The 20,030-nt window shown below is 42.0% G+C and overlaps 1 protein-coding gene across 2 annotated transcripts in view; it reads left to right on the top strand.

Moving 5' to 3' along the window:
* Positions 1-20,030, top strand: part of cnstb (consortin, connexin sorting protein b) — a 63,573-nt gene that overhangs the window by 5,726 nt on the left and 37,817 nt on the right. For both annotated transcript variants that reach the window (XM_084315403.1, XM_084315404.1), the window contains exons 2-4: positions 1,032-1,244; positions 5,302-5,390; positions 9,472-9,502. In XM_084315403.1, the coding sequence (XP_084171529.1) occupies positions 1,157-1,244; positions 5,302-5,390; positions 9,472-9,502 (208 nt within the window). In that variant the 5' untranslated portion in view covers positions 1,032-1,156. The remainder of the gene's footprint in view (positions 1-1,031; positions 1,245-5,301; positions 5,391-9,471; positions 9,503-20,030) is intronic.

Below are 20,030 nucleotides of genomic sequence, written 5' to 3'. Positions count from 1 at the left end.
CCTGAGAATGACAGTGGCTAAATTTACCTACTACTTCTTTTTTTTTATCCACTTTTTCTCCCATTTTCTATATTTTCTCCCATCCCAATTTCGTATCATCCAATTCAACCCTCCCCTGTCACGGACGCTGTTTCTTGCCTCCCACAAGCCGGCTGCAATGTGGACTAAGTCATACATAGCACAAGTCCCCTACGGTACTTGAGGTAACAGCAGTCGCATCTTTTCACCTGCGCAGCTCGATCTCTCAGTGTCGAGGAGTAACGTGTGGGAGGCTCACGCTGCCCCGACACTTCCTGATTCTACTGCGCAGGCGCACCAACCGACCTGTAGGAGTCGCTGTCCACAACGCCCGATCCCACCCATCACAGTTTCCCACCCCCTAATACGACCAGCTAAACTGAAAGCAAATGTGGAGCGCTGGGCTCGAACTGACGAGCCCAGCGTCTCCAGCATTTCGTGGCAAGTGCCTTGCCCACTACGCCACGTAGCTGCCAATTTACCTACTACTTCTATAAAAACGTGTTCATTATTTTTTCTAACAAGTCTCTGAGGTAGAGGAAGAGGGAAGGTGCCTAGCAACAAAACAATCTCCACCGATACTAAGAACCGCATCTCCCACAATCCTATTTTTGTTGTCATTGATTTCAGCCTCTGCCAGGGCACTTCAGAACCCCTATCTCTCCTCGACCACCCAAGAGATGCGATAGACGCACAACCGCAACACTTCCGGTATTCTGAAATCATGGGAGAGAGAACGGGGGGAGAAAATGAATGCATGTGGATGAGAGCCTTGACATTAAGTGGTTGTAGCTCCTCCATGAGCTCAATATAACGCGGAAGTGCAGTGGTCTTTTGCTCCCTAGCAATCTCGAGCCTTCTGACCAGCTGAGAGACCCCAAGAGTGAGTAGTTTCAGGTGGTTTCAGGTGGCGGTTGGTTTCAAAAACACAACTTGAACCTTGAACCTCCAAGAAGAACTTCCTGATAGACATAATACATTATGTCAATGATGTTTGTTTTGTTCTCCTCCAGGGAGGTCCCATTCTTAAACGACGTGCATCGTAACCAGGGTAACCAGGGAACCAGACCCCTGCGGGCTCTCCCAGCAGCCTTTGGGAGACGTCGACCCAGGGAACAGGGCCACGGCGACAGAGAGGATGGGGAACAAGAACACCAGTCCCCCCAAAGGTCCCGACATCGGGACCGCTCCAAGAGAGGAGGGGGGAGACGCTGGCGTTGCCTTAGGTATAATAAATGTTTCCTTATTTCTTTTGTCTGACATTTACAATGCTAGTGCATTGCCGGTTCAGAGCACGTGCCTGTTCGGAGTGTGCCGATTGCTTGGCTCCTGGGTATGTGTGCTTGCGGCGTTCTCTGGAACCACTACGCCGATCAACTTCACACTCAACACTGCACTCCCTTGAGTCCTTGTCAATAGGGAGGTGTAGTGGTGACGTCATTGCCGTTTTTCGTGTTCCACCCTCTGTCCAACGCAATGTATTTCCCCATTGCCCATTTCTAAATCGTCTCGTTTAAAAGAAATAAAGCATAGACATTTGCATGGTGTACCTTTCTGTGCGTATTCATCCACAATCTATAGCTCAACATGAAAATATTCGCAAATTAATCATAAAAAAAATCGTCGAATTGTATTTCAACCAAAAATGCTTAAACAATAATGTTAGAAGGGAACTGGTTTTGTGCAAAAATGGAAAGCTTTTCAATTTCCATGCGACAGAATTGTTACAATAGCAGATAATCCATTTTCCCAATGATGAATCCCTATACGAGTGGAACAACCAGTGACGTCAGACTACACCTCCCTATACATGTGATGAGTGTGAAGTCAATCAGACGAAGGGCAGACAGACAACAGACAGACAGAGATTCCTCCATTTATAGTTAGATTTGTTGTGTGTGTTGGACCCCCAGGGAGACAGGAAACGCAGGATGCTAATGATGGTGTAATCTACATTGTAATGATGTCATTCAATCACTGAAAGGCCTCACGGCTCTATTTGGTGGCATCTTTTAAGGCCCAAACATAAACACGGGTAACCCCAAAAAACATAAATAGCAATGGAGACATTCTCTTGTTGGTTGACTGAGCTCTGGATACAAGGACTAACACCAGACAACAGATACAAATAGTCAATTGAATTTGCTATGTTTTGTGACTGTAAAAGGTTTGTTTACATTGGTAATGTTTGAAAAACACTGGAGTAAAACAGAACATTGGGATTTACACATGGGTTAAGATGGTTCTACAAAAGCTTATCTTCCATGAGATCAAACTCCTCGAGTGAATGTGTAATATACCTCACATTAATATATATATAAAAAAACGCACGCACGCACGCACGCACGCACGCACGCACGCACGCACACACACACACACACACACACACACACACACAATCTCCTGCATGCATGCACACAAATATAGACACACATGTGACATATTATGTCACAAATATAGACATAAATAAAAACCACCAACTGTTGGACTAAATACAGTATGTGCACATACTATCCCTGAGTTTCAGAAAACTGGTCTCTCTCTCTCTCTCTCTCTCTCTCTCACACACTCACACACACACACACACACACACACACACACACACACACACACACACACACACACACACACACACACACACACACACAAAGACAGATTGGTGCTTCACCATCCCTGGATTGACCTTATCAGTTATCAGAGGCACAGAGCGGGTTCAGTCATGGTGCTACAGACACATTATCTTCTCCACAGAGAGGTTCAGTCATGGTGCTACAGACACATTATCTTCTCCACACAGAGAGGGTTCAGTCATGGTGCTACAGACACATTATCTTCTCCACAGAGAGGTTCAGTCATGGTGCTACAGACACATTATCTTCTCCACAGAGAGGTTCAGTCATGGTGCTACAGACACATTATCTTCTCCACACAGAGAGGGTTCAGTCATGGTGCTACAGACACATTATCTTCTCCACAGAGAGGGTTCAGTCATGGTGCTACAGACACATTATCTTCTCCACACAGAGAGGTTCAGTCATGGTGCTACAGACACATTATCTTCTCCACAGAGAGGGTTCAGTCATGGTGCTACAGACACATTATCTTCTCCACAGAGAGGGTTCAGTCATGGTGCTACAGACACATTATCTTCTCCACACAGAGAGGTTCAGTCATGGTGCTACAGACACAGTATCTTCTCCACACAGAGAGGTTCAGTCATGGTGCTACAGACACATTATCTTCTCCACACAGAGAGGTTCAGTCATGGTGCTACAGACACAGTATCTTCTCCACACAGAGAGGTTCAGTCATGGTGCTACAGACACATTATCTTCTCCACACAGAGCGGGGTCAGTCATGGTGCTACAGACACAGTATCTTCTCCACAGAGAGGGTTCAGTCATGGTGCTACAGACACATTATCTTCTCCACAGAGAGGGTTCAGTCATGGTGCTACAGACACATTATCTTCTCCACACAGAGCGGGGTCAGTCATGGTGCTACAGACACATTATCTTCTCCACAGAGAGGGTTCAGTCATGGTGCTACAGACACAGTATCTTCTCCACAGCGAGGGGTCAGTCCTGGTGCTACAGACACATTATCTTCTCCACAGAGCGGGTTCAGTCACGGTGCTACAGACACATTATCTTCTCCACAGCGAGGGTTCAGTCCTGGTGCTACAGACACATTATCTTCTCCACACAGAGAGGGGTCAGTCCTGGTGCTAGAGACACATTATCTTCTCCACAGAGCGGGTTCAGTCACGGTGCTACAGACACACTATCTTCTCCACACGATAGCCCTCCCCAACAAACAGAGTTTAAGATCATCTGAATTGTAAAAAAAGTGTTTCTTTATAAAAAAAAATTAAAGCATCAGCTAATGTCACATGCCATGTGTATATCTTGACAACGCTGATTTATGTAAAGAAAATGTAACTATAGTGTTAAAGCTGTTAGAGCTGTTTACTGTACCACTTGGGTTCCAAGTGGTACAACATGAGGCAGCACGGCTTGTTCTCGGTTGCTCATGTAGGACTAGTGTTGTTCAAATGCATGAACGTCTTAAATGGCGGAATGTTGAGAAAATACTTTCTGCCAATTTTTTTACAATTTTTTTTTTAGAAAGTCATCACAACTCACAGTCTCTCTGATGAAATTATTTACAGCTCAAATGTGCACATGTATTTGACCAGATGGGCAAGTAGAGGGCAGATTATTCTACCCCATCCAAAATCTAACAGTATGCAAAGAACGGTTTTATATACCGTAGGGCTATCAGGGCATGGAATTGTCTTCCAAGTGACATATACGTGACATAATAGGTGTAGCAAGCTTCAAAAAGAAATGAAGATCTTACATGTGAGCCAATAATGATAATGTTGGGTAATGCAATATGTTATGTTACCTTATATTTTTATATATTTAGATATAATTTGTTTGTTGATGTTGTTGTGTTTGTACGTCTTGCTATGTTTTAATTGTATTATGTTTTAATTGTATATGTTGTAATGTTTTAATGTTGTTTCTGACCCCAGGAAGACTAGTTGGCGTCTAGGCGTCAGCTAGTGGGGATCCTTTGCTAATAAACAATACTAACCATTATTTACCAAATTGTAGCTTAAGTTTCACTTTTTCTTATTTTTTGTTAACTGGGCAGTGAATGAATGTATTCTTTTTGCTTGACAATCCCATTTTACTGCAATAAAAATGATTGGAATGAGGTGAACAGACTGAAAACATTATCTTATTAGATAAAACAGATGATGTATATATATTGTTATTGCAGATGGTAACAACATTTTCCGTTGGGGACATAATTAATAGTTAATAATAATCAATGGGTATTTCTTCTTCTTCTTCATTTACACAGATATCGCGATGTATCGTAGATGCAGATGTGATTTCTTGCAATATATCGATTATCGCAGATATTGTGTATCGTGATATTATCGTTATCGAGGGCCAAATAACAGTATCGTATCGTGAGTTACTTGTATCATCCCACCCCTACCAATAAGACTGGATTATGTAATTCCAGGCTTTACAGTATGTCGTTTTGTCTGGACCGCTATGCTCTGAGCTGTTGAGTATGAAGAGAACATTGATAAGTGTACCTTTTGCCTTAGCTACTGCCATTATGATTGTGTGGTTGTAATGTGCTGTGTGTTTGTAGGAAGCACCTGTTTAATGCTTATCAGAAGCCAAACATCTTTGACTGAAACACAGTGTTTTGAGGGATAACATTGTTATTATGTAACTATAATGATTGTGTTTCTAGGAAGTGGCCCCAGCCCTGAGCTACTGGCCTCTCTGCAGACCCTAGGAGAACACCATGACTACACACTACTGCCACAGTCCCTGCACCAGGTGTGTGTGTGTGTGTGTGTGTGTGTGTGTGTGTGTGTGTGTGTGTGTGTGTGTGTGTGTGTGTGTGTGTGTGTGTGTGTGTGTGTGTGTGTGTGTGTGTGTGTGTGTGTGTGTGTGTGTGTGTGTGTGTGTGTGTGTGTGTGTGTGTGTGTGTGTGTGTGTGTGTGTGTGTGTGTGTGTGTGTGTGTGTGTGTGTGTGTGTGTGTGTGTGTGTGTGTGTGAGAGAGAGAGAGAGAGAGAGAGAGAGAGAGAGAGAGAGAGAGAGAAAGACCAGTTTTCTGAAACTCAGGGATAGTATGTGCACATACTGTATTTAGTCCAACAGTTGGTGGTTTTTATTTATGTCTATATTTGTGACATAATATGTCACATGTGTGTCTATATTTGTGTGCATGCATGCAGGAGATTAGATTTTTTTGGGCATTCGTACAAAATCAATTACACATCAAACATGGAAATACATAATAAAAAGCACAGAGAGCTCAAGAGATGAATGCCTGGATAACCCACTAAGACCTTCTTATTTCCAATGGGTCTATGTCCGCATGTACATGCATATCTACTAGCTACTATTTCTCTGTGTCCAGGTCCTGAGGGCTGTTGTCTGTCTTGCTAAATGTCTTCCTCTGGAGATTTAATCCTGGGCGGGTCTCTCTTTTATCTGATTATCCTTCTTTCTTTCTTTCTTTCTTTCTTTCTTTCTTTCTTTCTTTCTTTCTTTCTTTCTTTCTTTCTTTCTTTCTTTCTTTCTTTCTTTCTTTCTTTCTTTCTTTCTTTCTTTCTTTCTTTCTTTCTTTCTTTCTTTCTTTCTTTCTATCTTTCTATCCTTTCTTTCTTTCTTTCTTTCTTTCTCTATCTCTTTCTTTCTTTCTCTTTTTTGTTTGTTTGTTTCTCTCTCTCTTTCTCTCTCTTTCTTTTACCAAGGCTAGTTTGACTGGGCACGCTAGCTCTATTTCAGCAACAGTACATAAGAACAGATAACATCTTTCACTCGCCTACCACCGCAGAGACTCTGGGATCGAATCCAGCTGTCAGCGGTACCTCCGGCTTGGTCAGTCGTCCCTACTAACACAATTGGCAGTGTTAGCAGGTGGGAAGCCGGTGGGGTATGTGTCCTGGTCATTGTAAACTTCGACTCCTACTGGTCGGTCGGATCGCCTGTTCAGCAGGGAGGGGATCTGGGGGAAATAGCGTGAACCTCTGCACACGTTACATTCTCCCAATGAAACTCCTCGCTGTCAGGTGAAAAGAAGCGGCTGGCGACTCCACATGTATTGGAGGAGGCATGTGGTAGTTCTACACCCTCCCCAGGCTGACAGTGGGGCAATGCGCGCAACGACCTGGAAGGGAATTGGCATAACAACTAAATTGGGATGGGTGAAAAAATACAGAAAGCCCCCCCCCAAAAAAATAAATAAATAAAATAACAGATAACTTCTTGCTGATGCGGAGTGCAATCACAACCCCTCTGCATCTTTAGTCAGAGCAGGGGTTACAGTGCCTTGCTTAAGGGCACCTCGATGGCATTTAGAGAGGGAGGGAATCGCACCACTGATTCCCTTCTCCCACTGTTTATTGTTGTCTAATCAGATCACCGTGTACTGTATGAAATATTCAAAAGAGCAAGGTCCCGTCACTGGAAGGTCACACACTCCCTCCCTGAGCCGCTCCAGGGGGTTGACCCTGTGCGCTGGCACCTCGAGCGACATGCCTACATGTATGTGTTCCTCAGAGGGATATGCAAGGAAACACAATAGCATTTCAATAGTACACACATGATCTAAAGACAAGTGTTAGATCTTAAATAAATTCAGCTCAATTATGAGGATTTAAAATGTTTCTTTTTTCTTTATTACAAATAAATACATACACACTTTACCAGGTCAAATAGCTTATGCTCCTCCCATGGAACATTCATTTCTTAGCTAAACTAAGACAATATTAAATCTTTAGCTTGGCTGTGCTGCTCGTAGCTCATAGTGGACTTTGTTTCCCAGCCAACTTCATTCACCACGGAGCGAAGGCCCTCCTCAGACCCCCTTTGAAAGGAAAGGAGAGGCAATGCTGCCACTCATCAAAGCCCCATGTTCAGACCAGGCCAATGTAATCAGTGACAGACTCGTTTGCCAAGGAAATGTTGTAATGCGCCAATGATCCCAATCACTTTAATTTGCCAAGTGCAGCATATGTATGAGACTTGTGTTGAGATACCCAACGTTACAGATAACTCTATACTCGGACACACAACAAAGTAAAAGGCAGCCAAGACCTTGGTTATAGTACAAGAAGGAAAGCTTTATACGATAAAAAAGGATGTTTTTATTTATTCGTTTTTATTATAGTTGTACTAGTCAGTGTCAGTAGCAAGCACATGGCCAAAGGCTCTCATGTCTATTGAGGAATGTAGACCCATACTTGGGCATTATTATCCATCTGAACCTTATAAACTTGTCTGTAGGAATAAACACGTTTGAGACAACCCAGATATTGTTTTTATCCCACAGAGAGGTAGAGGAGGGACAGACACAGTTGTTGGACTTGAATGCTAGTTGTCAGCTAACCTGAGGTGCAACCAAGGAGTTCTATAGATGCTTTCTAACTTGACAACATACACATTCTAAATAGGCCCCTTTGGATTTCCTATTGCAATGTTTGTTAATACAGTTGCTGACAGGAAATAAACAGGGGCCAAAGATGTTCCTCTAGCAACAGAATAGCAACAGAATACTTCTGAAAAGGTCTATATGGGGTGTAATACTTCAAAGTGTGTGGCTGCAATTGCGTAGGTGACTCTACCGTGAATAGTGCATACAAATGGGGTATGAAATATTGCAAACAATACATAGTCCAAATTTACACTCTGACTGTACTTTATATTCAGCCTAGATACTGGTGAACATGGAGTACCAACATTAAAATGTTTGACCAAAACCTTTTCAAACCGATGACCTTTACATGTACACAGATTCCGACTGACAGATTGTGCTCATAAACTTTCTCTTTTTCCACCTAAACCGTTCCCTAAAATATGTTCCTGACAACATTTTAGGCAAGAAATAGGATATGCAATCGCTGGATCTTAATTCATATTTGATCTGCAACACCTACTTTGACCGTTTGATCTTGAATGTTTCTTCAGAATGTGTTAAAGATAAAATAAATACAATGAGTAGCCTACTAAGTAAACTTTAACCTTAAAAGAGGCATGTCATTCAGCTTTGCTATCTTATCGTCATTTAAGAGAAAATGGATTAACAACGTCCCCACGTGTCCTATAACACAATGATCATGCTGGTTTCCCAACATGAAAGTACAGTCCAGTGTGTGCCTGTGTGGGCTAGATAGCGCCACACAAACACACTAATGCACCCCATAATAAGCTGCTGCATGTGACTTGGTGTCAGCAGGATGTCTGTCCCCTGGTATGTAGCTGCCATGTGATCTATATCTCCTCTCTGGCTAATTAAGGATCCTAATACGCTGTTTGATAACCAGGCAATACAGTCAGCAATACTTAGAATAGACTAAAACCTTCATGTTTATTGGATTTTTGGCATTGGACATCTGTGTTTTTCAGTTGCGTTTATTAAACATGGTTACGATCATTACATGGTTTGATTGGCATTGGTTGCATTCCTTCAGATCACAATGCTGTCCCCGAAAGCATCAGTTTTGTCATGTCACTTGACTGTTGTTCAAACTAATGCCTCGTCTCCACTAGCCAGGGTTTAGCCGCGCTGTGGCCTGTCTGGCGGACAGTGAGCGTCTCCATTGTCTTAAGCACCTGGCCATAACCTGGCTGGACCCTGGCTGGGGCTGTTGTGTCATCATGGTTTAGCTTGTGTACCACAGTTGATGGTGTGAATTTTGAAAGGTTGCCTAGCAACAGGATAGTTTACAAGAAACGCAATGAGAGACACAAACCCAACCACACTATACCATGCTAGACCCTGGCCAACCCCCGGCCATGCTGCACATAGCCAATGGAGACAAGGCAATACTCGACAAACACACGCTGTGTGAACTGCTGTCAAAGTTCAAGTTCAAATTGTTTCATTATTTCCCTCCTCTTTGTTTTCAGATTGCCGAGGCGTACTCGCTCGAACAAGACCGTATCCTTTTTTTGGAAGAAGTCGGCGACTCATTATCTTGTGTTTTGTACCACACCAGAGTAGGGGAGGAATGGGTCACATGGGTTGCACGCTACTCTGATTACAAAAAAACACATAACTAATTCATTGTAGTTTCTACAAGAAACGAACCGCAGTAATCAGATACAGCTACTTTTTTTCTTCTTGTGTTTACAATTTATATAAAGTAAAAAAGTGTATATAAACATAGTATGTATATCTTTTTTTTCTTTATGAAAAACTGTATACAAGACATGAACAGTCTCCATGCACCTTCAATACTGTGCATCAAAACCCCCAAACAGACATAGGAATTAGGGATGTCCGATATTATCGGCCTACCGATATTATCGGCCGATATTGGCATTAAAACGTGATATCGGAAAATATCTGTATCGGTTTTCAAAAAGAAAATAAAAAAAATTAAAAAATCTTTATTTACCCAGGCAAGCAAGTAAGAACAAATTCAGATTTTATTTATTGTCAAAAGTATGCATAATGTTGTGTTAATTCCACGACAAGAGATATGTAATGTTAATTACCTGAAATTATTCAGCTGTGACTGAACAGTTCTTCTGGTGTTACGAACGGCCACATCCACCTGAGTGTACAAGTCCTCCAAGTATCTAGTATGTTGTACAGTACTACTCCATGTACTGAACAGTAAGCTCCAACAGTATGTAGTCTGGTGTACATACTTTATGTATGTAGTACTACATACAAGGAGTTTGGATGCAGCTAGTCTGATCAGAATCAGGCACAAACCTCATTTAGACAAACATCATTTAGACACAAACATCATTTAGATTTTTCTTTAAATAACCGGTTGATACAAGTTTTAAATGATGATGATTACAAATTGAATACTAAATTCAAGTATCCCTGTGGACTATGCCACAGATTACAATTTTAAGCAGGTAATCCATAACAGATTTCATTATGAAAGTAAATTGTCACCTTCTCTATCCTGTAGCGCGCACACACACACACACACACACACACACACACACACACACACACACACACACACACACACACACACACACACACACACACACACACACACACACACACACACACACACACACACACACACACACACACACACACACACACACACACACACACACACACACACACACACACACACACACACACACACACTCAACAATGACTAAATGAAAGGACCAGTTTCCATTGTGTTGGGTAAGAGTTTCCAATTTCCATCTGTGTGCTTATACAGCATCCTGCCCTCGTTTGTGGAGGTCTTCTAGCACCACAGAACAACAGTCCCTCTAGTTTCTTCTAGTCTGATGGATGTGGTACATGTAGCCAGTGTCATGTATTCTTCTGTCCAATAGATAGGTTGCATGGTTACTGGTATTAATGAATAGGTTGTGTGGTTACCGGTAATCTCTTGTAATTGAGAGAGTGCCATGTCACTTTCTTGCTATAGGGTTAGGGTTTCGATTTGTCTGTTGGGCTGTCTGTCCATCCGTATTGATCTGTCTGTCCATCCGTATTGATCTGCCTGTCTGTCTGTTGGGCTGTCTGTCCATCCGTATTGATCTGTCTGTCTGTCTGTTGGGCTGTCTGTCCATCCGTATTGATCCGTCTGTTTGACCGTCGGTCTGTCAGTATATCTCGCTCCAATCTGTATCGGTCTTTTTTCCACCGTCTGCCTGTGCATCTGTCCGTCTGTCTGTCCATTCGTCTTGCTTCCTATCCGTCTGTCTGTCGATCTCTGTCCAACTTTTCTGCCCCTCTCCATCTGTCTGTCTGCTTGTTATTCTCTCTATCTGCCAGTCTGTCCTTCTATCCCTTGTTTGTCTTTCTGTCCAGGGGTTGGTGTCCGCGCCCCCCCCCCCCCCCCCCCCTCAAAGCCCGTCTGGCCAGCAGTTTCCTCAGGCTCTCGCTAGCTGGGTGTAGTGCCTGTTTGTGCTGTTGCCATGGTGACTGTCCTGCGGCAGTGAGGACAGTGTATGTGTGTGTGGTCGTAGAGAGAGAGAGAGAGAGAGAGAGAGAGAGAGAGAGAGAGAGAGAGAGAGAGAGAGAGAGAGAGAGAGAGATTCTAAATGTGTTGGGCTGGAGTCTGCAATAACCTTTAAAAACATGTGATATGTTGTTAAAGCAACACAGCAACATTTTGGGCCGTCTTCTCCAGAGAGAGACACGAAGATAGATACCAGTTTCCTCTCTGTGCGTTCAGTAGAAATCTATCTGGCTGCGTTACCCTAGCTTAGCACAATGAATGGAAGCGGACAGTGACGGGTAGCCTTCGGGAGAGGTGTTAGTTGGACAATACCTAGGCTACCCGGCCGTCACTGTCCGCTTCCATTCATTGTACTAAGCTAGGGTAGCGCAGCCAGATCTTTCTACTGAACGCACAGAGAGGACACTGGTATCTATCTTCTTGTCTCTCTCTGGACCACAAACCACTTTAACATAACCTTTAGAGGTCAATGCATTGAGCTCCCAAGCATTGGAATACAATAATCTCATATAGAATGTGTTCTTTTACCTTTTGATACTTATGTATGTATGTATGTCAATTTCAAATACTTGAAGATACTTTTTAATGGAGAGTTTTACAGAACCGTGTACTGCTTCCACAGAGAGTACAATGTTCACTTTCATTCACTGTATCATGTTGAGAGGTTCCAGATGGTTTAGGACCAATATTCTCTGCACACCCAGTGTCTTGACTGGAGGTTGTCTGGACATTCCAGTCATTGTGTCTATAGAATATTCAGCATTTTTAAGATTCCTGATTTTCCCTCTTGAGTGAGTCAGCCATTACTGAATACCATCAAAACAAGCATGGTCGATTCTAAATTGGGTGTACACAGAGCACGCATACTGGTTCAAAATCTCCTATATGAGAAGTATTTAGTCCTAGTCTTAAATCTTAGACGTTTATGAATAAACTGTGAATAAAATATTGTGTCTACAAAGAAACAACTGACAAACACAGACAAAAAAGACTAAAACAAAACACCTGTCCAACCATGAGCTCTATGAGCCCTTTCAATCTGGCTTCAGGAAACACCACAGCACCGAGACTGCCCTCACCAAGGTCACCAACGACCTCCTCATTGCCTCCGACTCCGGTCACATCAGCCTCCTCATCCTCCTGGATCTATCTGCGGCCTTTGACACGGTCTCCCATTCCATTCTCCTCAACCGCCTCTCTGACCACCTGGGTGTTACTGGGACCGCTCTCACCTGGTTCGAGTCCTACCTCACTGACCGAAAACAGTTAATCTCCATCTGCAACTCCACCTCCACCCCTGCCCCAGTCAACCAAGGTGTGCCGCAGGGCTCCGTTCTTGGTCCACTCCTCTTCACTATCTACATGCTCCCCCTTGGTCACACCATCCGGAAACATGGTCTCAATTTCCACTCCTACGCTGATGACACTCAGCTCTACATCAGCACCTCACCCTCCACTCCTCTCCCCCCACAGCACCTCGTCAACTGTCTCCTTGACATCAAGGCCTGGATGTCATCCAATTTCCTGAAGCTAAATAGCAAGAAAACTGAGCTCATGGTTGTGGCCAAGCAGTCACTGCTCCGGAAGGTTGGAGACCTCCTCCTTGAAGTGGACGGCTGCCTAATCCACCCTTCCCCAGAAGTTCGCAACCTGGGCGTCATACTGGACTCCACCCTCTCCTTTCATTCCCACATCAAAACATTAACCAAATCAGCCTTTTTCCATCTCAGGAACATTTCCAGACTCCGGCCATCTCTCCCGACTCCGTAGCAGAGACTCTCATCCATGCTTTCGTCACCTCCCGTCTGGACTATGCAAACTCTGTCCTCATAGGGCTACCCAGTAATGCCCTGAACAGGCTACAATATGTCCAAAGTTCTGCTGCCAGGGTTCTCACCCGCACCAAGTCCTGGCACCACATCACCCCCACCCTCATCCACCTCCACTGGCTTCCAGTCAAGTCCCGCATCAATTTCAAGATCCTCCTCATCACCTACAAAGCCCTTCACTCCCTTGCCCCCGGTACCTAGCGGACCTCCTCCATCCCTACATTCCGCCCTGGAGGCTGCGGTCCTCTGACTCCGGTCTCCTCTCCATCCCCACCACCAACATGCGGACTGTTGGTCCCAGAGCCTTCTCTGTGGCCGCACCCACCCTCTGGAACTCACTCCCTCCAAACATCCATAGTGCTACATCCCTGCACTCTTTCAAATCCCAACTCAAAACCCACCTTTTCACCAAATTTGTAAATGATTTCCCCTTTTTCTTTCGTTTTCTTTCTTTTCTTTCCTTTTGATTAATATTTTGTTGTTACGTTGTTCCATGTCCCCCTCCCTTAGCTGTTGGGTCTCCTGAAAGGCGCTATATAAATTTAAGATATTATTATTATTATTATTATTATTATTATTATTATTATTATTATTATTATTATTATTATTATTATTATTATTATTATTATTATTATTATTATTATTATTATTATTATTATTATCTTTGTAGACTACTCAAAAATGATTTTAGCGACTCTATTACATAGAAAAAAGGCAATTTACAATTGACACTATGTCAAAGAATGTATCTATGGATGCTGAGGTAGCTTTAGAGCAAGCACTTTAAAAAAATTTTTTTTAACCAGATACAATTTCACACAATAGCGTTTTGAATTGGGAAGTTGTGCGATGAGATTCATCTGAGATATCATCATGTAAACCACAGTAAAGCAGAGCATGTATCGGCCATGTAATACATTCATAGTGTGTATAGTTCCATAAGTATCTATAGGCATGTTAAGACTTTCTTTTGGCAATGGGGTTGGGTTTCTTCATCGAGCACTTATCCTTATCATTAGGGCACAAGTATCTTGTATTTAATTATAAATTCACCAAACCCATCATTGCAGAAAGGACATACTGTACCCATGTATACAGTGTTTTGGCAGTTGCAGTCCTCTTCTGTTCCTGTACAAAGCTATGGGACAAGCTTCCAAGGTTGTGTAACAGGGTTAGAAATTAAAAAAAAAAGAAATCAAGGGCTTTTTTTGCCCCCCTTAATTGATTTTCGGGGGCTTTTTTTTTATTTATTTCGGGGGCACTGAATTTTTATGATAAACGGTAGGTGTGGGACGGTTCACAAAATGGACGATTCGGTTCGTATCACGGTTTTGGGGGTCACGGTTTTCTGTTCGGTTCGATATACGTTAATTTTTATTAAAAAAAAATAACACTCAAATCTAAACATGCTTCTCATTTATATATATATATAAAAAAAGGTTTACAGTGTTTACAGCCTTAAATAATGTTTGGCACACAAAGACCGAACTGACTGAAAAATATAGGCTACATTTGTCAAAGTATTAACTTAGTGCAAACAAACAATATGCTCAGCCAGCACTAGACTTTCCTTTCTATAATATAAACACAAAAAAACAATGTCAACCATGTTTAAATTCCCTGATTGTCAGTTCTTAATGGAAAGATTCGTTTTCTGCTTGAAATTATTATGTATCTCTACATTTATTTAGACTAACATTATTTAAATATTGAGTGCAACTGTGGTGGATTACGTAATTCGTTGAGTTGGAACTATCTATGGGTTGGCGCCGGGTCCCCACGGACATTTTAGCGTGTGGCACCTTCAGCTCCGGTAACGTTAGGAGGAGATCATAACATCAACAAGCAGCACGAAAGCGGCAATAGTCCCGGTTGGAGTTAGTAAAACACAGTTGTATGTTAGCCTTCTTGGATGTTGAATAAACGCCTATCATTGTCTTTAAACACCCCGCCTCTCAGACTCTCATTCCCTCCTCTGCTAGCTTGTAGCTACGATAACATTTCATTGACTGTATTAGCTGGGGCTAGTGCTACCATAGTTAAAACGTGCGTTGTATTGTACAAACTGCTAACGCTATGGCAAGATGTGTGTATGCCTATGTAATGTTAATGGCTATGTTTTTAAAGTCGTAATGAAGATTGATTTAGATTGTGCTTGCCATTTGTACACAAACTGACTAGCACCTTGCTGCAGTGCTGCTGCTGCAGCCAGTGCTCACCTCTCCCGGCTCTGCCAAATGAATTTTTTTATTTGCGCGTCATCTGAACCGTACGATACACAGACGCTCCATTACCGGATAAATATATATATATAATTAGTAAACTGTCTGGGGCATTTTGTGCCCCCCTTAACTGATTTTTTCGAGGGCATTTTGTCCATTTTCAAGGGCATTATGCCCCAAGCCCCTGTTAATTTCGAACCCTGTTGTGTAATACCATCTCCCTTCAACATGCCCCTGATACAAGGACATCACGTTTACATCCATCCTGGTTCTGGAGTGTGTGTTCCTCTGTGTTTCCTGTTGTCTTCCGATGGTATCAGAATCAGATTACTGGGATATCCAGCTCCTATTGTTGTGTTTATTTCATATTATCCAGATGAGATAACACACACATATCCACACACACATACACACACTCAGTGGATTATATACAGAGTGTACAGTATTGCTTTTAATCCAGTACACATACACTATATTGTAATGATACATCTTAAAAAAAACACTTAACACATAATTCATGTAGGATGAGAGCGGGATTTCCTCAGTTTATGTCTATCTAACTGCTGATGCTATCAAACCAGTGGGATGTCCGGTTCTCCTCTTTAGTAGTCCTTTGTGTGATATTGTGTTTGGTATGCATGGAAGTCACTGGTTTTATAATGTATGTTTCCTAAACGTTATTTATGCTTCACATAATGGGGCTCTCATGGGTGACGTATTTCCGGCTGCTCCCGTCTCTCTAGAATCTCTTGCAGCTATAGGAAAATGAATGGACTATTAATAGATGGCTCCTAGCTTGGTCTATGTTCATGCAGGCTGTGGTCCTGTGAACAAGGCCTTCTAATATACATTTCTCTTTCTGATGATGCAGGGGATTTAGAATTTCAATGTGGCAGTTAAAATGGCTAGCCAAAACTAGCTTAGCATTGCAGATCAGGTCACCAGCATCGGTGCATTCTCTGCAACATCCGGTCATTTAGGGTTAGCAACTTGGCTTTAAATTTTTTTGAATGTTAACTGTTGACAGAATCCGGCTATAGGGCGACAATAATGTGGTCAAGAGGCATGGTTTCTATCTTTAGCCTTTAACTGGCGTGGTTTATTTATTCACATGGTATGAGCAGCAGTTCTAGAGTTCTCCTCTCACTGAGAGGCTGGGGGGAAAGAGGTAGAGTAGGAGGAGACATCTCTATTTATACTCGCCACCTGGTGGCAGGGCTGTACACTGCGAGCATCTCGTCGCAAATTGCCCCCTAATCTGGCTGGTGCGAGTGGAAAATATCATCTGGGGGCAAGCTTGCGAGTAGTGATTGCAACCCTTCATTCGCATTTCACTCCTAAATTAATCCATACAAATTGGATAAAACATTAGCCTACAACCAGGGCATAATGTTGCGGTTGTAATTTCATTAGACAGACCAGCGCGGACCTTTAATAACATGCAATTTGATTGACACGAGCAATGGGCTAACGTTAGCTGCTATCCACGGTACCATTAGGATTATGCTAAGCTAACTAGCGTTAGCTGCTGCTAACCCTGGACACCAGTCAAAGCGGACTCCACAACACTAGTTCCATTCGGGAGGAAAGGGGGTGGGTTATATTGACAACGCTTGACAACAGAAGTTTAAACATAACTTCATATTTATTGGTTATTCGTTTCTGTTACTGTATATCATCCACTTTCCATCTCCGTCTGTTAAACACTTCCTGTTTACATTCGAGTGTGACGTCATCACCTACGGCAGCTTAGACGATCAAACGCGAACCTAGAACAAAACCCGGGGGGGGGGGGAGGCTGGCTCTCTCATTCGTTCTAGCCCCCTCTCTCTCTCTCGCTCTGATTGATTGAAAACTTTATTAACAGATTGCAGAATGGGTACAATACAGTACAGCTCTCTCTACATTCAATGATTTAAAGTAGCCAAACGTTACAGACAGTATAAATACTAACTGGATAGTTGATGATATAAACATTTAATTTCATTATCTGAAATATTCTAAAATCATTAAGTCTGCTATAAGCCATTATCCCTTTGTGTGTGTGATTATTATTTTCTCACAGTAGTGTGTGTGTGTATATATATATATATATATATATATATATATATATATATATATATATATATATATATATATATATATATATATATATATATATATATATATATATATATATATGTGTGTGTGTGTTTGGCTAAAGTGGATAGAAAACACAGTACTGTGCAAAAAAAAGGCACCCAAAAGTTTTTATATAAATGGTCTTAGATGTAAATACATTTTTTATTAGTGTGTCAGTAGACTACTCTTAGTACATTTTCATTAAATTATTTTTTAAAGCATCTTCATGGTTTAATAATGCAAACATATGTTGCAGGGACTTATTATAATCATCATATTGGCGTGACTGTATGCATCAAAGGGTTAAATCAAGCATTTTTAAGTGCTTTAGAGGAAATGTCAAAATATTGCGATATATATCGTGTATCGTGATATGGCCAAAAAATATCGCGATATCATTTAGAGGCCATATCGCCCAGCCCTACTATAATGGTAAAATAGTTATTTAAAAATTTGCCCCTAAAAAATATTCTTTGCCCCTAAATTTCTCATTTAGGGGCAAGTGTGCCCCTAGTGAAAAAGCTTAGCGTACAGCCCTGGGTGGTGTTCTTGAGTGGCTCCGCCTAGAGCGCCCTCTAGTGGAAACAGTTATATATGCAGTTATACAGTTACTAACAATCCTACATAGAACCTCTGACTTCAACACTCCCACTTAGGGTTGTATTAACATACTGGATAACTTCTCCGAAAAACATTTTACAAAGGAAATAATATAATCCAAAACATCAACAGAGTATGGCAGTCAATATTTGCACATTAAACATGACCTTAGCAAATCCCTTCAATCTTTAATTTGGAACAGGTTTCCTCATAGTGTCTGCTACCCTGTTGTCCGTTGGACAGTAAACCAGTGTCATTCTTTCTTCTCTGATGACAGATCTGATGAGATGATATTTTCTATATCGACATGTTTACATCTATGTCGACACACTGGGTTCCTAGCACTCCCAATGGTTCCCTGGTTGCCCTCATAAACAACATATATACTTCATATATACACAGTGTCCATTTTAAATGATGTTGACAAAACGCCCCTCATCTTCAAAACCACCATATTCGGTATAGAGGATACATTCCAATTTCCTATTACATATTAAGCAATATACTCATAATCTTATCTCCATCACTTCGAGCAGTTGTTCTGGATAAATACACTCCTGTATGGTCATAGCTAGAGCCATATATTCGGCTTCACAAGTTGATAGTGCCACTGTGGGCTGCTTCTTTGTTTTCCACGAAACCAGTGAGCTGTCTGTGTTCAAACTCACACAATATCCTGTGGTACTCCTTCTATCTGTGGTGTCAGCTGCCCAGTCTGCATCACTGTGGGCTTTAAGTCCTAGACCCTCGCTGCTCTTTCTGAAACACAATTGTTTATCTGCTGTACCTTTAAGATAACAAAAGACATGTTTTGCTGTAATCCAATGCTCCTCTGTGGGGTCAGCAAAATGCTGTGACAGTTTACTCACTACAAAACATAGGTCAGGCCGGGTACATGTTGTTAAATAAATGAGGCTACCCACAGCTTCTCTGTACATTTTTACATCTGTCAGTTTCTGAGCATCCTCCTGATAGTCTAGTTTTTGATCACATGGTGTTTCCCTTGATCTACATTCTTGCATGTCAAAACGTTTCAGGGTCTTTTCCACATGGTTAAATCATTGAGAACATGGTAAGTCATCCACCTTTGTATTTAAACATGGGATCCATTTTTGTATTTAAACATGGTAAATCATCCACCTCTGTACTTAAACATGGAATTAAACATAGGATCCATTTCAGTATTTAGACATGGACACCTCTGTACTTAAACATGGAATTAAACATAGGATCCATTTCAGTATTTAGACATGGACTCTAATCAGGTATTTAAACCTGGATTCTACTCCTCCCATATTTAAACCTAGAGTATCATCCTCCTGCCTTTAAGCAGTGTAGCCACCCTCCTTCAGTATTTAAACATGGAGTACCCTCCTTCAGCATTTAAGCAATTAGTCACCCTCCTTCAGTATTTAAACATGGAGTACCCTCCTTCAGTATTTAAGCAATTTTGCTACGAACCATACTTTGTATTTGTCGTGGCCTTCAATACCCTCCTGGATTGAATACACCCATTTCCCTCCCACTGTCTGTCTGCCCTCTGGTAACTTGGTTGAATACACCCATTTCCCTCCCACTGTCTGTCTGCCCTCTGGTAACTTGGCCGGAGCAAAGGTGTGGTGGTCCTCTAGGGACCTCATCTCCTCATCCCTTGCTCTCCCCCATTTACTTGATTCGGGGGACAATGTGACCTCTTTAAAGGTCGGGGTTACTTCACTGACTACCCTGTAGCAGTAATCAACGGG

The sequence above is a fragment of the Notolepis coatsorum genome (assembly GCF_963971535.1).
Source record: "Notolepis coatsorum genome assembly, chromosome: 5".
NCBI lineage: Eukaryota > Metazoa > Chordata > Actinopteri > Aulopiformes > Paralepididae > Notolepis > Notolepis coatsorum.
This window is presented reverse-complemented; position numbering and strand designations above follow the sequence as displayed.